At 39.6% G+C, this 19553-nt stretch overlaps 2 protein-coding genes across 5 annotated transcripts; one reads left to right on the top strand and one right to left on the bottom strand.

Annotated features, from left to right (window-relative positions):
* Positions 1 to 1631: 1631 nt before the first annotated feature.
* Positions 1632 to 5745, top strand: cep72 (centrosomal protein 72). The gene is given in 14 exon segments (XM_068323652.1): positions 1632 to 1707; positions 1927 to 2054; positions 2156 to 2344; positions 2584 to 2693; positions 2897 to 3006; positions 3116 to 3174; positions 3260 to 3302; positions 3748 to 3942; positions 4033 to 4211; positions 4294 to 4387; positions 4481 to 4659; positions 4752 to 4878; positions 4965 to 5076; positions 5730 to 5745. Coding segments are annotated over 14 exon segments (1617 nt in total).
* Positions 5193 to 19341, bottom strand: LOC137602118 (tubulin polymerization-promoting protein). 4 transcript variants are annotated; one of them, XM_068324724.1, is made up of 6 exons: positions 19150 to 19250; positions 18589 to 18697; positions 12280 to 12360; positions 11410 to 11745; positions 8043 to 8196; positions 5193 to 7967 (listed from the first exon to the last, which is right to left on the bottom strand). In XM_068324724.1, the coding sequence occupies exons 3-6, from the start codon at positions 12291 to 12293 to the stop codon at positions 7758 to 7760; spliced, it is 714 nt and encodes a 237-aa protein (XP_068180825.1). In that variant the 5' UTR covers positions 12294 to 12360; positions 18589 to 18697; positions 19150 to 19250; the 3' UTR covers positions 5193 to 7757. The 4 variants fall into 4 exon arrangements, with proteins under 4 accessions (XP_068180825.1, XP_068180828.1, XP_068180826.1 ...); XM_068324727.1 differs by lacking the exon at positions 18589 to 18697 and having other exon boundaries at positions 19150 to 19341; XM_068324725.1 differs by lacking the exons at positions 18589 to 18697; positions 19150 to 19250 and adding an exon at positions 13335 to 13434.
* Between the last annotated feature and the right edge of the window lie 212 nt (positions 19342 to 19553).

The raw sequence follows: 19553 nt of genomic DNA, 5'->3' as shown, positions 1-19553 counted from the left end.
ATTTCAGTATACGTTTGGATACACAAACACAGTCATACATCCTAAGTAATCATACAGATCTCTACAAAACACTTATATTACAATGGTCAGTCACATCCAATAGAAATTTCTGCAGTGCGTGTGTGGAGGCCCAACAGCCAAAAGACATGAAACCTTTTAAAAGCCATTTGTTCAGCCTCTCAGATGCAGCTGGAGAAATGAGTCCTGGAAAAGTGACTGACTCTCCTCTTGGAGCCAAAAGTAATGGAAGGCTGAGGGTCGCACCGCCAAAGGCCCCTAAAGCATTTCCAGCAAACAGACACACGGTGAGACAGCAGGACAGTGAAGACAGGCCCAGGCAGCATGTCATCACTGCGAGAGCGTCTGCTGAGAGCCAGTCACACAGTCCCAGCAGCAGGCAAGCGCCAACCAGGAGTACGCGTGCCGTGTTGTGGTCTGCACTGAGCCACAGGAAATCAAAGGAGACCAGGGTTGGTGCCAGAACCTCTCCAGCCCACTCTGCCTCTCTCTGGATTGAGGTGAGCTGAGAGCTGCGTGAGGGGTGCAGCAAAGAAAGCGCAGCTGAGATTCCAATCAGGAAGATTCCAACCGAAGGAGCCCTGTGATGCTGATGAGAAGAAATGGCAAAATCACACAGTGAGAAATGTAATACAGTACAGTGCTGCACATCAATGTATTGATTACATGAATCCTGACTAACAGCATCAAAAATTAAAGAACATTATATTGCAATTAATCTGAAAAACACCGAATAGATTTAAAACAAACTCACTTGAATGAAACTTTAATATTTAAATAAAATTTATTAGTTTTTCTTTTTTAAGAATAAGATACACCTAATCATACAATCAACACACACACAAATATTAGGTCACAGTCACCCACCATACTAAATTATACGTACCTTGAAGAGTCTATATGAGCATTGCAGTGCTACAGCACTGAAAAGCATGTTGGAACAGAACGGTACAGACTCAGTTACAAACGACGCCATTGATTCGGTGGACGAGAAACACTCATCCAGCATGTTATGCCCGGGAAAAGAGCGCTGGTTCTTCAGAATGTTAGGACGCTGATAGATAAAAAAGAATGAAACTTTCAACTGCACGTAATCAACTCTTCCGTGCAGACATACGTGTGCTGTACAGCTGAACACGGTGCAGAAGTCCAAACTTAACCAACACTTCAAAGCTTGTTTGGACACGTGACGAGTTTTGATCCTCTACTGCGCAGGCGCTAAATGATGCCTTTGCTTCCCCGTAAACTGTACAACTGTTCCATCAGCGGAACGCGGAATTGGATTTTCGCAATTAAAAACATTTAAGAATCCAGTGAGTATTAACGTCTGCGTTTCGTTCTTCAGTAAATTGCTTCTACTTTCGTCTCATGGGGCTAATCTCTCACAGAATTTGCAGCAAATTAATTTCTCCATACGTTGCCACATATCCATAAGGAAAGCGAAATCTGAAAACATTCAATCAAAGCCATACTGGACAATGATGCACCCGAACTTTTGAGTTTTTAACGTAGCAACTTTTTATTTATTTATATCGGTTGAAGGTAATGTTAAAGAAAACCATATTTTCCACATTTTTTTTCTGAGCGCCTGAACGCACCTTACGTTCGAAAGTATGGCGGCGAATTGTTTAACAACATTAACAGAGCAATGGATACGAGATAAACTGCGCTTAAAACATCAATGTCTCGGTAATGTTATCGCATGCTAGTACAGACGTTACATAGAAATTAATTGAAGTTCAAAAGTTGTGGTTAACTCTTGTATTTGAGATATTTTGATATGTAATATTTACTCAACTTGAACAGCGGTTTGTGAGCTAACGTTGGCTAACGAGACAGCTGCTGGGAGATAAAGCCACAGAAAATGAAGCAGTGGAGGAACATTCTAAATAAATCAATATTTTAAAGGTGATGTCAGGTCACTGACCCTCCCAGGAACCCGTGAGGAGAAGATCAGACATCTGGGAAACGCACTGGTGAACTTCGTCCGTCTGAAGTCTCTGGACCTCTCGTACAACGCGCTCGTCTCCGTGAAGGTCGGTGTGGTCATGAAGACTCTCTGCTGTTTAAACGCTTCCAGTTAAAAGACTACTGCAGCTCCAGGACTCCGTTTACACCCGTATCGTCTGGTCCCCAGGGGGTGCAACATGTCAGAGCGCTGGAGAGGCTGATCCTGTACTATAACTGCATACCTTCACCTGAAGATGTGAAGGAGTTGTATCAGCTACCGGCTTTGAGAGAGCTGGACCTCCGGCTCAACCCGCTGACCAAGAGTCACCCGAACTACCGCCTGCTGCTGGTGCACAACATGTCCAGCCTTCGCAAACTAGGAAAGAACATTATCCATGTTTACATTATGATTACAGTATTTTTCGCACTATAAGGCGCACTTGGACTATAAGGCGCACCCTCAAAGAATAGCCTATTTTTAAAATCCTTTTCATATATAAGGCGCACTTTCGGTTTTTGAGAAACTTAAAGGCTTTTAGGTGAGCCTTATAGTGGGGAAAATACTGTGTTAATTTATGTCAGCTTTTAACAAAACTATATTTGTTCTATTCCTTTCTAGATGGCTGTTCTATCAAAGATACAGAACGAAAAATCGCATTAATGCAGTTCTCCTCTGACCTGCCTCAACAAAACAGTCCGACTGTCAGTCAGGCTGTTGGACAAAGGTAGACTGATTATGGGATGTTTAACTCTGAATGGTTTGTGTAGTTTAGCACAACTTGGGGGTAATTTTTTTTTTTTTAAAAACACATGAGCATGTAGAAATAATACTGAACAGGGTCAGTGTAGAGTTTTAATGACAGGGAAGTTATGACCATAATTGTAACACTCACATGGTCCTTGTTTCTTCACTGATTGTGGTTCCCAGAAGCAGTGATCCGAGACTGGCTGCAGTGAAGCGCTTCATCCAGAGGCAGTCTCTCCTGACCGACACCAATGATATGGTGTTGAATTTTTTGGCAACCACCCAAGGGAAAGGTAATTCTGAAAACCACAGCCTAACCTGTAGAATTTAGCTTAGGCTTTGGTAGAAATTTAATAGAAATTTGTTGTACAATTTCTGTCAATGTCAAAATATCTATTTCAGAACCCCATGGGGACGAATCAACAGATTATTCAGAACAAAGGAGTTCTACTCCAATGCAGGTGGTTATTATTTGACTGTTTAGCAATATCCTTAGTACTAAATTTCTTTTACCATTAATTTTTTGCATTTGCCTTTTCTCTATAGGAAGATGCTAGATCCATTCTCAGATATCCCCCCACAGGATATGGTAAAACTTTACAGCTATTTTTACATTGCCATGTAGACATTTAGAATTGGTGAAGTCCAGTTCAGTAGGTTATTACGAGGTTAGCTACTGTAAAAGGCAATATCATGGAAACTTTGTGATTCATTGGTGATTTTCTCTCCATTTAGTTTCAGCTTTACTGTTCCTGGCACAAGGAAATCATAATCAAAGAAAAAAATCTACCATCTACAAAAATCTGCATTGATGTAACTGTTACTAAAATGTTTAATTAGTTTGTTAAAAGAAGGCAATTGGTTACATTATAGGACAAAACAGTATGTATTTAAATATTAAGAAATTGCACCAAATTAGTTACGTTGCGTATTTTCACCACCAGGTGGGGACAGAGGGCTATTAATTTTCAATCATGACAATAGATTTTCTAGGGTCAATTAACATGAACATTAAGTCATTTGTAATTGATCAGGTATCAAACAGTCCACCATGCCACATCCAAAGGTTCCTTCTCAGAATAGAAGCTTCACCTCATTAAAAGTGACTGACAGACCAAAGGTGACCTTCGACCCCTACGTAGAGAAACATAACCCTGAAAATCAAGAGCAAAAGATTCTCCCAAAACAAAGCAGACAAGCAGCCCAGGGACATTTCACCCCAAATCCCAGTAAGAGCTTATTCTGAATATAATACCTCCACAAATTCCATATTTTTTACCTTATTTGCAATAAATTAATGTCCACAAACTGTTTTCCAGATCAAAGTTATGGTCACAGCTCTTCATTTGGTAATGTCTGCCCTCCCAGTACTCATCAGCCAGATTTGAATCTGTCTGACCCCTCTAATCCCGTTTTACATCCTCCGAGACTGACTTACTCTAGCTTCAACAACACAGAGGGCAGTTTTCACCTTCCACAAGAAGAAAAGAGGAAAAGGGTAACAGTCCTCGCAGTACTTCACATACCGAATCCTTATTCATTCCTATTTTTCTGATCAACTCTTTCTGACTTCCCATCAGGGTTGTTACAGGAAACCCCTTGAGATGCTACTAAACCTTGTGGACAAACACTGGAGAGAAGAAAGGTCACTGCAACAAAACAACAACTTCCTGTGTGAGTCAAAGTGTGTCTTTTAGGAGATGTGGTAACAAATTCAGAAGCCTGAGACATTGAATCTCCTGTCATAATATCTGTGACTGACTGCAGCTCAGGCAGTCCACATCCTGTCTATGATGGAAACTGATATCTCCAGTCGGGAGGCTGAGGTCAAGACACTGAAACGTGAAAATGATGCACTGACTTTCCAACTGGCGGCACAAGAGGAAAAGAACAAAACTGAACTCTCTTGCATCTCTGCTCAACTGGAGGAAGCTCGCAGTGAAGCTGTGAGTCGATGAAGCATCTGATGGCATGATTGAACTTTAGATAGTGCTGATGAGCTTGTTGTATTTACTGTACTGTCTTTACCTTAACATAGGGACAACTAAAGGAGCAGCTGAAGACAGTGTTGGGGGAAAATGTGTCTCTGCAGAAACAGCTCTCCAGGCTAGAACGACGGTGTCTAAAGTCTATGATGAAATGTTCACAAGATTTTAAGATTAATGGTGGGTGTGAATGCAAATTGGAGAAATATGAGAGAATATGCCTGCTTTTTTCCATTAACACTCTGTCTCACTTTGTCTTTGCTTAGAGGTTCAGACTGAAATAGAAGACCTGAAGAGAGAGATTGCAGTGTTGCGTGAGAAAGTCCAGGAGTCCGAGAAAGGCACAGAATTGTAAAATTTGCTTCAAGAATGCCACAGGTATAAATATGTACCTGTCATAGTATCTACACTCCCTCAACGATGATGCTCACATGTTTCAATCAACCCTGTTTTGTTGGTGTGTTTTTTTGTCATCTCTATGTGTGTGTACAGCTTTCTGGAGGCTACAAACAAGTGTTTATTTGCCCGGCTGAAAGGAAAAATGAAAACTATAAGAAGAATATGAATGCAAAGATGCGCACTGGACCAAAAATATCAAGGCCAAGCTGTGTGTAGGATCACATTAGCATTTGTTACTGCTGCACAAGGCCCAGAAGTTAAAGACTATTATTCATTTTTACTTTGCACATTTTGTTTGTCTTAAGTTCCCAGCTGTTTCTGGCCTATTATGCCTAATTTGTTTTAGTAAATATGTCGAGAAAGACTCTTTACTTTTTACAATTGCTATATGGAAATAGCAATTGTAAAAACAGTTTATTTAACTGTTTGTCTAAAAGTATGGGACAAAACTGCTATGTTAAGTACATATAAATAAAATATGTTAGCGTTAAGGTTATAATGAATTTCCTGGATCAGTGGCTACATTGTGTTTCACTTTGCTGTTGCCCCTAGTTTTAGGTCATCCATGTCGCCATCTGCTTTGTACACAACATCTAGATTCCAGCTGCACTGTGTACTGTGTTATACCTCAGCCTTGGGGCTGGATAACCACACACACAGACAAACACACACTCCTCTCTCTCATGCACTAATGCGAGACCTGGCAAACCAGGCTATATATTAATGGTGAAAGCTAATACATGAAGTGAAAGTATATTTTGGTTTTATGTGAATGTTACTGGTCACTTATTGGTTCGACTGGTGTGGAAGTTCATTGTTCCTTAAAAAGTCAATAGAATAAAAAAAACTGCTGTTTGAATGACACCTTATAACCTACTCAGTCGAGGTTTATTAATTTCAGTAATGCACTACAAAACATGAACACATTAAGGGGCCTAAAGAACAGGAACAAAAACACACTGCATGCACTGGGGTGCAATAGTACATTAAAAGTGATCTAATACGGGGAAAAAACACAATATTGTTCCTCAACATGATAGGTGCACAGTATTTGGCATTAAGCACACAGGAAACATTATACTGAAGCTACTGCAGCAGACAAAGACATACACTGGTAGATGCTAGTTTTGCATTGATGCATAATTCATCATCAACTTAGGGTACAGGTAATGTGAGACAAGCACCGCTGGAAAAATATTGTACAAAATTATATTATTTGCAGTCTTCCCTTAAACTCATCCAGTATGTGAAGATACAACAGTAAACCCTGCTTTTCTTTTCACTTAAATTTGTGCCTTGTATGACAGTACAAATAAAAAGTTGTTTTATTTGCTTCACCAACATACAAATATAATAGTATCAAAGCAGTGCTGACTTTGTACATGTACAGGTTGATACATATTGATTTCAAGCAAATGATTTAATCATGAACTCACAATTTCGTCAATTAGTATTTTTAGAAAGAACATTTTGAAGTTTGTCCAGTACTCTATCCTCACAGCAGGCAAAGCAGTTCAATTCAGATACAACAAACTCCTGCTATCATCTATATGCTTCTGAATCAATTGCGCTATACATAACATGCACAAAGTACAGCAACACAAAAGACAACACAAAAGCCAGTGTCATAAATTAAGCCATGTGGCTAAAGTTTTTTAGAATATACACAATCTTACCACAAATATATTAGAAGTACTGAATAAAAATCTGAGAGGAAGTATAATTAAAATGTTAAAAATACAATCTTGTACAACTGAGTTAAAGCCTCTTTATTCAGCTGTTTTACTAATTTGAAGTTTAAAAATGCCGACAAACTTTTTTGGGACGGCAGGTACAAGATCTGAGTAAAGACAGTAAGAAAAAGGATGTTTTCTTTTTTTTGTTGAAGGCAGGGTAAAAGGCAGGAGCTCTTCTATGTTCTAAATATCATCACAAGCAAAATAAATCCAAAAATGACACGGCAGTGTTTAAAAAATTACGAATTTTGGAAACAAACTGGAAAAATGCTCAATACATTGTTCTTACACAGGACAAAATGTCTGAATGATCCTGTAGAAAAAAACAACCCAGATTTTTGTAAATCTCAACAAGAGAGGATGACAGTGAAACAAAATTACAGATGGAGCTAAGAAATCTTCAAAACAAAGGTGGATTTATAATACCTGTGTCAAAATATTGTTCAAATTGTTATGGAAACTTCAAAATCAATTAACAATCTTCAAGGAAATATGAGAATGGAAGAATTTTTATTGAAAAGTGTCATAATGCTTCAACAAACTGCTGCGACTCTTGTTTGTTTGTTTTTTGCATTTTTGTTCAGGTGTGCTCGATATATTTAAGGCCCTGACATGAAGCTTCAATATTTTAGGAATAACAGTTTGTCTCATTTTGTTCTCTTCTGTGTTTGGCAGTAATTTCCGATCAGACAGGAATGTACCAGCTGGTGACAACAAAAACAGATGTAAACAGTTTTCCAGTTTTCACACGTTTACAAAGAGAGGAACTCAAAACTCTCTTTCACACACACATACACACACTTGGACGAAATAGAAGGGTGAGAAATATATGAAATCCTATTCTTTTGTGCTTTCTTGGAGTATTCTTTTGATAGAAAATTATCCTAGTAGTTGATCAAATGTTTTTTTTCTTCATCCTCTCCCTCACATGGGTTTGCTTACAGTGGGTTTATTCACTTTCTTTTCGTACGTTCCTCGGTGCTTGTATCCCGAGACGTATCCTGAAGTGTCAACAACATCTTCTCGTCCTGCCTTGCCCTTCCCACGGCCAGTGGGGTCAAACCGCTCTTTGTGTGACCCTGTAAACTTGGTGGTGTCTGTGAGACGGCTCACTGTTGGGGAGGCCACGGCTCTCTGTGACGAGAAACATTTGAGTTAATTCTGTGACTGCCATCGTAACATCAGTAACATTCATGCTTTGAGTCCTACCGTGACTCCTGCAATTATAGGAGACTTGCCCTCGATCAACTTAAAGACCTCAGCCTCGGCCTCCTCTCCCGTCTTGTCTTTGTACTTTTTCCTGGCCAGCTCTCCAATAGCGACCTTGAACTCATCGTACGTGATGTTACGACAGGATTTCTTCCTGAAATACAAATGGGGAAAAAAAGCATAAGATTAATGTGTATAAAACCACCCAACAACTACGTCTCTCAATGGGTAGAAAATCTATTTTTGGTCTAGCCTTTTCTACAGCCTCTGGTTAGAATTTAAAAGCTGAAATGGACACACAGACATGTGTGATCACTTCAGCGTGGCAAAGTGGAATACACAGCATGGAGATGGTATCCTGCTGAGATAAACCATGAGAAAACTTTCACTAGATGTCTCCCAATGTGTGTAAGCATTCTGCTATTGTCAGAAGCATTCCACAGACTCACACATACACAGACAAACACCTCTAGGCTATATATTGTATTGTCTGTTCATATTTTGTATTATATTGTATTTCACTTCAGTAATCAGGTCATTTCTCATTCAAACTTTGACATTAGAACCTCTTCATTCTCATATATAAAGTTAAACTGCACTACTGTTACAACCAGCACCATACCACAGATCATCATCATCACTCACTCTCCTGCCTTGAGTACTCTAGTTGTTTGGCCATGTGCCTGCTTCACTTCCATGTTAAAAGTGCATAGTTACACAAACACAAACAGTCATTGCTGTGGAGATAAATCACTTAAACAACAGCCCATAAAGCCAGGAAACCTGTTGTCATAGCAACAAGCAACAGTAAACAGGGATGTTTGGGTTTATTATTAATTTGAGTCATACAGTGACCCATTTTTTTTTGTTTGGGCGATCCGTCAGTGTAGAACATTTGAGAGCACCAGTCTTCCGTGCCTGTTCCATGCTGTCTTTTGTCAAGAGGGAAGCTGGACTTCCAGGTGCGGCGTCAGTTTGAGGAAGACAAATTTTTGAGCTCTAAAGATCTCCCCACACTGAACTCATAAGTAATCCAATGTACACAATTGATTAAGATGTGTACATAAACAATAACTCAGAATCTGAATCTGAACTCAGACTCTGAGCCTGGGTAACATATATAAAGGGCAGAGGGTAAAAGGTGAGTGACCTTCCTTCGTGCACCTGACCTGATGTTAATGTACACAACATGACCCATGTGGATACGACACCACAGTAGGTTGCATCAATTTCATGCAAAAATGCTCTTGCACTGCCTAGTGTCAATGAAGCCACCATTAGAACATGTTGGTAATTCATTAGCACACACCAGATTTCCAGCTCACACATATTTTATGGTGTTTTGGCTCCAGGCAAGCTGAGAGCACAGCAGTGTGGTGAAGCAGACCTCCATACCCACAATAAACTAGAGTTAATTCAGCCATATTGTGATTAACCAGGGGTCATTACGATGTGTCACTTTTTGTGTGAGAGCAGAAATCTTTTACTGATTAGAAGGGAAACAGATCTGCAGCTCTGGTATGATGATCCTCCACAACTCAATCGAGCTTAGAGTCAAACGGCATGAAAATGAGCCCTTCCCCCAGTCAGTACCTCTATTCTGTCTGTGTCTGCATCTGAAGTGTGCATACACAACATGCTTTCTGCATGTGCTCTGGATTCTACTGTACAATCCTTCCTGATTCAACCCTCTGCAGCTCAGGCGACAGCCTGCAGACTCGCATAACACACACCCGAGGAATTAATGTATACAACACTGCACAGACTCCCCACGTAAAGCATGTATGACGAGAAGCCATTTTTCCATTTAAAGCATTACACAACATCGATTGCATGTTTATTTATATTACCAAGCAATGGAGCGTGATGAAAATAAACTCAAATCCCATCAGCTTAAGTTACGACTCTAGTCTTACTGAGGACATGTTGGCAGCAGTAAACAAGAGCACCCGTTACCATGACAACTGTGAAGGCGTTGATGTGGGTGACATCAGAGTTGAAAAAAAGTCCAGCAAATAGGATAAGTGTTTTGCTTCATGCTATGAAGTTATATCAGAAAAAAAATCAAGGTATTTTTTGAGGCTGCAAAAATGTAGTGAAAATTTTATGATAAGCCTTACAAGTACAAACATGTAAATCACTTCTGTAGCATCCTCAGTCACATGCATGCCTTCAGCAGGCGAAAGTTGACGACCACTTCCTGCCACAGCCTGATATAAAACATTTTAAAAAAATACCTTCTGTAGAAATACTTTCCTGAACACTCTTCTGTTGTATAGACAAGGGAAAAACAGTCTCCAACAGAAAAATAGTGCTAAAAATCATTTTGGAATCTTCTGCTTATAAGTGTGTACACAAAGGGACTGAGATTGATTGCACACCAGGAGAAGACGGAAAATCCACTAACTCAGCATGAGATTCCCAAGAAGACAATTTTCACGGCAACAAGCAGCAACTATATTGTGGTGCAGGAGAGCAGCTCTTCATTCACAACATTAAACCTTGATAGAAATAAATTCACTACTGTTTTGTGTACATAAAATACCATCCCACAAAAACTGTAACTCTTGATCTAGCAAGAAAGATATTTACACTCGTCTGTCAATGTGTCATTAATCACAGTAGTTTGCAGACACTCAGAGCACTTGGTATACGTAAGCACAGCTGTACAGACGTTCTTTGAAATAATATTGAGGTCACAGATTATTATTAGACTCTGCTTAACTTAAATCAAGCAGTAAAGCATGAATCAGTCTAGCCTGAGGAGACACGGGATGAGCCATCTTGGCCTCCTGCTCTGGCTTCTGTTTCTGTTTTTGAGCCAACAATATACAGAAAATGCAAAGGTATCTCCCAGAACAATGCCTACAAAGAATGAATTAAAAAACTGGGAAATATTCATCTATTGGCGTTGAATTTATCAAGCTTATGCTAATTTCTGTTAATTTTTTATGTGCAAATGCGAATGAAACAGTGATTCCTACACTACATAGTCAGCAAAAATTGAGGTTACCGCCTGTTTCATGTATCTGTACTCAAGTGATCAAAAATTCTGAACAGCTGTGAAAAAGAATTGAAAAATATTTTGTTGAGAGACAGTTTTTTCTCCTACAGTCTAACCTGCCCAATGCTTCCATGTCTGCACCATTTTTCACCTGCCCAATAATTTTGGATTCCTTTCCATTGCTGCATCAGTAACGTAGAATAGGTAGTTAAAGAAAATCCTGTATTGCCATGCTTACTGACTGGCTCAAATATTGAATGGTTCAATAATGGTAACAAAAACAGACCCAGCAGAACCTCAGGTAGACTAAGAAATGATATTTTACGGTTGTAACTCCACAATATATTTTTGCGCCTTTCTTACTTGACTTTGCTGAAGACGATGTCCACGTCAGTTAGGGTGATGTTCTTGCCATCGATCACGCCACAGTCTTTGCAGAGCTTGGACCAGTTTTTGCCATGCATCTCCTTGCCAGTAGCACGCGTGTCGCCGTGAATGGCAAAGCGGCGAAAAGACTCTTCCAAAGCGGTCAACTCCACAGGCGTGGATGACCCCACGCCTCCTTCGCTGGTCCCATTAGAGTCAGTTGAAAGCCTTTTGGATGTCCGGTCTTTAAAATGTTCACTGTGCGGGCGTAACGGGGCCGAGCCCATGTTAGGATGTTTGGCTGTCTGGACTTTGAAGTCATCTACGTTGTCTCTGAGAGAGGTGGGGGGAACAACGGCATGATTATCAGAGTGCTGTAAGAGGAATACCAGTTTTTTAGCTGAGGTAATTAGAGGTCTGTATATAGATGCAATGATAAAATGGTTATAATATTAGCTCATTCAGAGTAAGATTTATAGTTTCAGCTAGAGAAGCGGCTAATTACAGTCTGTATACTACCAAGGAGGAAGAAGATTGTTAGCTGATGTAATCCTGTTCTGTATGTGTGACTCGTAACATGCATAAAACACTGTGCATCATGCCTTAACAAATTAAGGTCAAGACACAGGACATTGCATTGTATTTTGGCCTATGTGTTCGGGCAAGATCATTGTATTCAGGTGTGTTTCTATGCTCACATTGTCTCTGAGTGTCTTATGTGTTCTGGCACAGACGTGAAAGATATAAATAGATGTCCGTGGAATTCAAAGGCCCACAAATCAAGAAGCCTGAGAGCAGATGGATCAAACTGGTTTGGATTTGAACTAACATACAAAATGTGAGGCAAGGATGACTTCTAAAACTTACTTCTGGTCTGCCATGCTTGTGCACAAATGTGGTTCCCTCTCTGCAGTGTTCAGATTAGCTGACTTTTGTTTTCGATTTGTGCTGTGGAAAAAATGAGACTGGAGGTGAGCAGTGGGAGTGGATGATATGATAAAGAAATGAAAGCAATTAATGCAGCGTCACTACACAAAGTGCATTATTCTACTTATTGCTTTTTTAACATGCATTGTTATTTTTAACATGGTATCATGCTAAAGAAAAATCAACATAATGTAGTGAAATATAACATTTAAGAGTTACATTTAAACATCATCAACACTAAATCCCTCTCAGATTAAAATCTGTTTAGTTCATGATTGTTGCTTATGAGTATTTCCAGAACTGTTGAATTTCAACTTTTACTGTCTTTTACTGAAGACATTAAGTTTAGGGATTCCTCTATAAACACCAGACCATTTTAACGAATGAATGTACATATTACAAAAATCCTAAATAAATAAATTTAAAAAAAAGGGTAAGTGCACTCTCTAAACTCGAGGTCAAATGTATTACATTATACCATACATAAAATAAGCATTGTCACGCATACAAAGCCAAGCTTACAAGGTGACAATTAAATAATCATTATTACAAATTAAATTAAATTTAAGCATTTCAATTCCTAAAAAATCATGACACATCATATATGCAATATATGACCCAAAAAAAGAGTTTGTCAGACAGTGCTTTTTTCTTCTGCATAGAGATGAAAGTTCATCCTGATTTTTATGAGAACAGCAGCTTTTCACCTCCTCAGTTTAAGCCACATGAAGTCCTTCGCATCATTCCTCAACATGCAGAAAGGAAAAACTACCAAAAAAAACAAACAGCAATAACAAAGCCCTGGTGCTGTTTATTTAAAGATAATGGAACCCTGATGTATCTGTGGTAAGTGATAGTGCTCTCCTCACCTTTCAGCTGTCCCCATTACTTATCTCAGCATCCTTAAAGGACACTGGATTCCTTGTCAAAGTTCTCCCACAAAAAATCTACAAGTAATTTGCCGAAGTATAAATAGATTCAAATAAGATGCAAACCAGAAAGAGATGCTGTATCCTGCAGGCGAACGTGAGTATTCCAACTAGCAAAGTGTCATGCTCCCTCAGCGGCACCACATCATGGGTTCTGTTTCTACCACCCTGTGGCCAGCAGTTAAGAATGTAACCTTCCTAAGTACAGTTGACACATAATCAGTACAAATGTTCCAAGATGTACACTGCGTGAAGCCATTATAGTCAGGATTTCAGTTGCTACAGCTGAAAAGAAGAGAATATTAATGTGTATGAATAATGGCATTCAGAGCAGAAGACACTAGGAGCCCATTGTCAGAACCCACTTCTTGGTCTGACCCAGTCCCAATTCTTCACTCATACACACATGGTGACATCGCAGAGTACCACTATTCATGGTAGGGCTTTTGTAGTAATCAGGGACTCGAGCCAATACAAACCGTATTGTTTCTGAGGTTGTCGAAGCCTCAATACTCAATAATTTATCATCTTTAAAACAGAATTAATATTGACTATGTTTCCACAACGGTACAAGAGTTCAGTGATTTATGGAAAATCTAAATTTGTTACAAATCAAAAATGTTATACTTACAGATACATTTTTAAATAAAATTTATATTTCAGTCTCTAAAATTTTACCACACATTGCAAAGCGGGAGCACGTTTTAATTCACAAAGGATGGCTGATTTTTTTTTTATTCTGTGCCCCGACTTTGCAATTTTGCATTTTTTATTTCAGACAATTTTTGAAGATAACAAAAGAGAAAGGATGGAAAAAAAAGAAAAATCTGGATCCAAATGTAATATTCCAGATGTGATCATGTAGAATATTTATGTTTAGGTTTCATGGAGAAGTCACATTTGTGAGACATTCATTCATCGTCTATCGCTTCATCCGCTGTGGCAGGTCAAGGGGAGCTGGAGCCTATCCCAGAGACAGCACATTAGAATATTTGAGTCTTCAAAATCACTTTTTAGTTGAAACTGCTCTGATTCAGTTTGTTAGAAGATAAATAAAAGCTGATAAATCTTCTAACATTACTGATCCTGAAGAAAACCATCATTAGTTATTGTACAGGTAGTCCTCAATATACAAACATTCGACTTATGAACATTCCTAGATACGAACAACCACGCGCCCCCACATCCGACAACTGTATTCCCCCTTCTGCTGCAATCCACGCTGGGCAGTGAAACATTAACACCCATTATATAAGATTTCACATCATGTCAAAATAACTAACAGTTCGCTCTGATGCCAGACTTCATTTGGCATTTTCAGGTGTCCTGCTGGCGCCTCATCTGCTGCATTTTAGCCTTCTTTTATTCATATTTCTGTGAACTTCTGATTAGGGCATGAACGCACAATGTATTTATGTGCATGGGGATGTTCCCAAACATCGAGACTGCTGACAATTTGGATCAGTTTGGAAGTTAGTGTCAGCAATATAGACTATGATGGGGTTTTGCCTCTGTATAAGCCAAATTATGTTGGTTTCTGGTCGGACGAATTAACTGATGCTAACGCTGAACTCTGAATGTTTTTCTATTTGATGTTAACTATTAGGCGAGTTAATTGAGAAACTTAATGGAAGAATCAAGCATAAAGTGGTGTGTCAGACTTTGGATTAGCAGGAAGCGCATCAGTGCTTTATCCACATAAGTGTGATGGAATACCTCAGTAACTTAAAGCTTGGCTTAGCCAAGTACACCTCACAGGATAAAATTATTCAGCAGAGGTATTGATATAAAAGTTACATAATGGTTCTACAGTATTTTATTTTTAACATCCGAACAGCCTGTCTGAACAAATTGTGTTCGTAGGTTGAAGACTACCTGTATTTCCTAATAAACCCCTTATAATGAAACCAATGTGATTCCAAAATCTAGGAGTCGTTTTTCATGCTCAAGGAGTCGTATCATCAGGATCAAACTATTACAGGTTTTATTGCTTTCAGGTGCAATGACATAATGGGGAAACTGAGCTGCCTTGGTCTGGTTTACACTCTCTGAGCTATGTCTAATACTCAACTTCACATTGACACACATACCAGAAAAACAGACAGACATCCTCAAACAAATCAACTGCCTGCTGTGTGTGTCTGTTGGTGCCTCACCGACAAAGAAATCTATTCACCCTGCTCCTCCAATTTATAGTCAGTACTTTCAAGGGCCTCAAGTCCTCAATACAACACAGCCTCTCAAACCACGTCTTCAAAATGTGTGAGAAGCCATTAACAAAGCAGTTTGGTGACATGAATTGGAAGGCAAATTAACAAAAATGCAGTGCTCTGACAGAGCTTTTTTAAATTGTTATAATACACTATACACTGGACAGAAAGGATCCAGTGCAGTTTATTTTCTACCACAAAGCTCTATCTCACCAATTCCTTCTCTTCTATATCATAAAAAATCAACCAGCACAGTGTCATCCTGTGCCTTTTTCCTGGCCCACTTTGCCACATACAAACGAGAAGCCATTTGGTTAAGGGCAGATCTCAAGAGACAAATCTGTGGCTGGATGACAGCATGCTTACATACACTCGCCTTCTGGCAACACACACTGCACAGATGAGTGCTTTAACTATAAATTGACCCATTTTGAACTGCATCTATTCATAGTGACAATATGCAGCAATGGCTGGAACATTCTATTCATTCACAAGGGAGATCAGCCAGAAGATGACATGCAGGCAGGAATACTGAAAGACACAAATATTGTGATTAACAGCTAGTTTGTCAGACAGTGCTTAACTCACAAAATGATGGCGAGAGAGGAGAGAGAGAGAGAGAGAGAGAGAGAGAGAGAGAGAGAGAGAGAGAGAGAGAGAGAGAGAGAGAGAGAGAGAGAGAGAGAGAGAGAGAGAGAGAGAGAAGGAGACAGAGAGACAGAGAGACAGAATTGTGAGTGACCATTCCATCCGCCTTCTGTGTCCTTTCACGGCTGCTACCCTGTTTAAGACTGACATCCATCTGCTGGAGGGTGCTGGAGCCTATGCCATCAGACTTTGGAGGTTCCAGGCAAGACAGGCTAAACAACCCATTACATATATGCTTACAGTCAATTCTGAGTCACCCATTCATGAGAATGGCATGTTTTTGACGGTAGGAAGAAGCCAGAGTACCTGGAGGGAACCCAGACAGACGTGGGGAAAACAAATGAACTTAGGTTCTCAGGTGAATTTGAACACAGTCCCTTCTTGCTATGAGGCAACGGTGCTACCATGTCAGTCTGACTGATTAAAAACAGAAAGGGTAGGTTGTTTTGACTTGCATTACCACAGTTGGACTGTGCTTCCATTAAAAATAATATGGTTATTGTTGATTAGTTTGAGTTATAAGTCATATTTTTTGTTTTCATGAGAATTAATATGTGCTGTGAATTCTCAACATCTCCATTTCAATTACAGGAATGTCCCTCTTTCTTTCTAGGTTCTCTTTCTGCATCATATACAACTGGTTAACACTTTCTGGTCCAGAAAGGCGTATTCCTCCACAGCTGAAAATAGTCCCACGTAAATGTCCTGTGTATTCGTGTTTGAGTTCGGTATAAACCATAGCACTGATCTGGTTTAGAAATGACTCTTTTTAGAAAACACATATATTTATGAACCTTAAATATTTACATTTCCTATAGAAACCAGTAAGTGTGTGGCTGTGAGTCACAGACGGCATGGTGAAACTAACAGAGAAATACATTGTTGCTTTTGGTTGATAATAAGACAAATATAGAGGCTCTATCCTTCTACATGGCACAAACATTGTTTCAGGATTATACAACCTGACATCACTAAATACAAGCTCTTAACGATTTCCCAGTTTGGCCACAGTTCTCTCACCCTCACTCCCCACAAAGACACAAGGAGAGAGGACATGACATCAGCATGCTGCAGCCCAGATCTGAGGTCACCACCTCGCCGTCTCTGTCAGTCCTCCCTACACCCTTTCGCTTCTCTGTGAGTCAAACATCTTGGCAAACATTATGCAAACAAAATGTTTGAAATGAGCTGGTTATTTTTGGCCACAGCAGCAAGCCAAATAGAGGTATAAGGCAGTATAAAGAAAGCCCAGGGATCCTTATACAACCCTACATTTGTGTGGAATATGTGATGCCAGAGACTACAGATGTCTGTGACGTGACTCAAAGGGGGAGAGGACGAAAGAGCTGGCAGCAAATTAGCTATGAGTGGAGTCTAATTAAAGATTTAAAGAAACCTGACTGTTTTATAATGTCTCACTTAATTACCTCTGCCGACTCATTAGAGGATGTGATCACCCACCTTTATTTGTTTGTTTGTTTGTTTACCAACAAGAATTCACATACAATTTCAATGGTTTTTGAAAACCCCTTTTCATGTAGTTTAATTTGGGCCAATGAATTGACTACATTTTTAAGAATGTATATATTTAAGACAATCCATACCCTCTTAAGGATAAAAACACATAAAGGGGGGTTTCCTGCATCAATGACGTTGGAGGTATCTCTTGATTTGGTATGAAGGCACAAAGCAGATCCAAGTAACGAAACAATCTGATGACATCACCAAAATGTCTGCAATGCACTGAGTGCAATAAAGCCACAACTGATGATCTCATCTATGGGTTTGTTTTAATGTAACCTGGAGACTATTTTATGGCTGTTGAGGTTAAGCGACATTAGCATTAGCACAGAGACGGTATATTTCCTCTAAATTCTTTCTGGTTAATTTATTATCAAATAAATTCATTCTCAATGCATGCCATTCAATATCAATGGTATAATAATTGTTAAACCACAAACACTGATAATAAAAGGGCAGGCAAACAAACAATTCTCGGATGTTAAAAGCGGAATAAATAATTCTCTCTTTGGTTTACTCTCATCAAGACAATGCTGTCAAACTAAACAAAAGCATTCCATTTTTTTGCAAAACTCAACTGAATCTGAGTCATCACAAACAAACCCAATGTAATTCACACTCTTAGAATAACTTTTTGTGACAGAACCCAAAGGCTTTTGAACCAGTGCATTGAAACCTAGAACAATGAAATCTGGGACAAACTCAGTGGCTGTGTCTTCTTCTCATGCATACCTAATTCAACCTATGGGGAAACGGAGCTATGAAACCCTACACCAGAGGAAGAAATAAACATATTATCTTAAAATTTCCCAGTTTGATTTTGAACTTAATTTTCCAATCAATCACACAACACACTGGTGTGATTACATTTTATCTATTTAAATACACTCCTTATTAACAAAAGGGAATAATCATATTAACATGCATAATTATGTAACTACCTGCACGCAACCCAACAGCTCGAAATGATGGCTGCAACCACAGGCCAGACGCATTGTCAGTCATCCTTAACGACCAGTAATAATGGTTCTCCTTAGAGAACCTTCCAGTCTGACTCCCATCGTTTCAAAGATAAACAGAGAAGGAGAAAAGCTCATGTTTAGAGGACATGGCTGCAGCTGCTGGTGTAACCAGTGTGTCTCAGTAAACGTGTTACATAAAATTGCAATTACCACATTCACACACAGTCCACGTGATCAGTTTGTTGTAACAGGATCTGGTGCAAGTCAGTGCAGAACAATGACAGGTTGAAATATAAATATGTATATATGGGCAACGCGTGCAGCAATACCTAAACAAAGCTCAATGTGCGCATTTTGTTGTGATGACAGCATTAATGAAGCGTGCAGACATTGAAACAAAAAACTCTCAGCAGTCAGATGAATCTGTGCATGCTGTCATCCAATTCTTAATTTTAAATATTGTGAAAACATGCATTTCTGTCATGCATGTCTGTCAAGTAGCACGGATTATTTAATAGTGGATAATTCAGTTTGAATCACCTGATCGTCCCTGCCAAGATCACAAAACCATAATTGCGCGTCGCGGAGTCTTGGAGCCGTTTTCCCGTCCGCGGTCTGAGCTGAAGTCCGTTCGACGGCCGAGCGGCTCCGAGATGCTGAAGAGAAAGCAGCCCGCTGATTGGCTGCCGCCGTTTGCAGCGAGCTTGTTTTCCTCCAGCCTCGTCGTGCTGAGCTGTGATCGCGCTCCAGCGCGCAATGAGCGATGATAAACAAGCTGCCCGAGCTCCGAGCGCCTTTTGGTGCTTTGAGAGGTGGAGGTGGAGGGTGGAAACAAAAAGACGTGGGTGGTTTCTTTAACGATGACACGAAAACAACATGTACGTTTAAATTGGAGACATATAAGACGAATGAAACCGAGAAAATAGCAATTAAAATGTCGACGC

This window comes from Antennarius striatus, chromosome 9 (genome assembly GCF_040054535.1).
Source record: "Antennarius striatus isolate MH-2024 chromosome 9, ASM4005453v1, whole genome shotgun sequence".
NCBI lineage: Eukaryota > Metazoa > Chordata > Actinopteri > Lophiiformes > Antennariidae > Antennarius > Antennarius striatus.
This window is presented reverse-complemented; position numbering and strand designations above follow the sequence as displayed.

What these genes read in the sequence shown, in the direction of transcription:
- LOC137602118 (XM_068324727.1), bottom strand. An exon ending in ATCGTCTTCAGCAAAGTCAA is followed by an intron (nt 8,197 to 11,409) that starts GTAAGAAAGGCG and finishes TTTGTATTTCAG; the next exon opens with GAAGAAATCCTGTCGTAACA. An exon ending in CTATAATTGCAGGAGTCACG is followed by an intron (nt 7,968 to 8,042) that starts GTAGGACTCAAA and finishes TTCTCGTCACAG; the next exon opens with AGAGCCGTGGCCTCCCCAAC.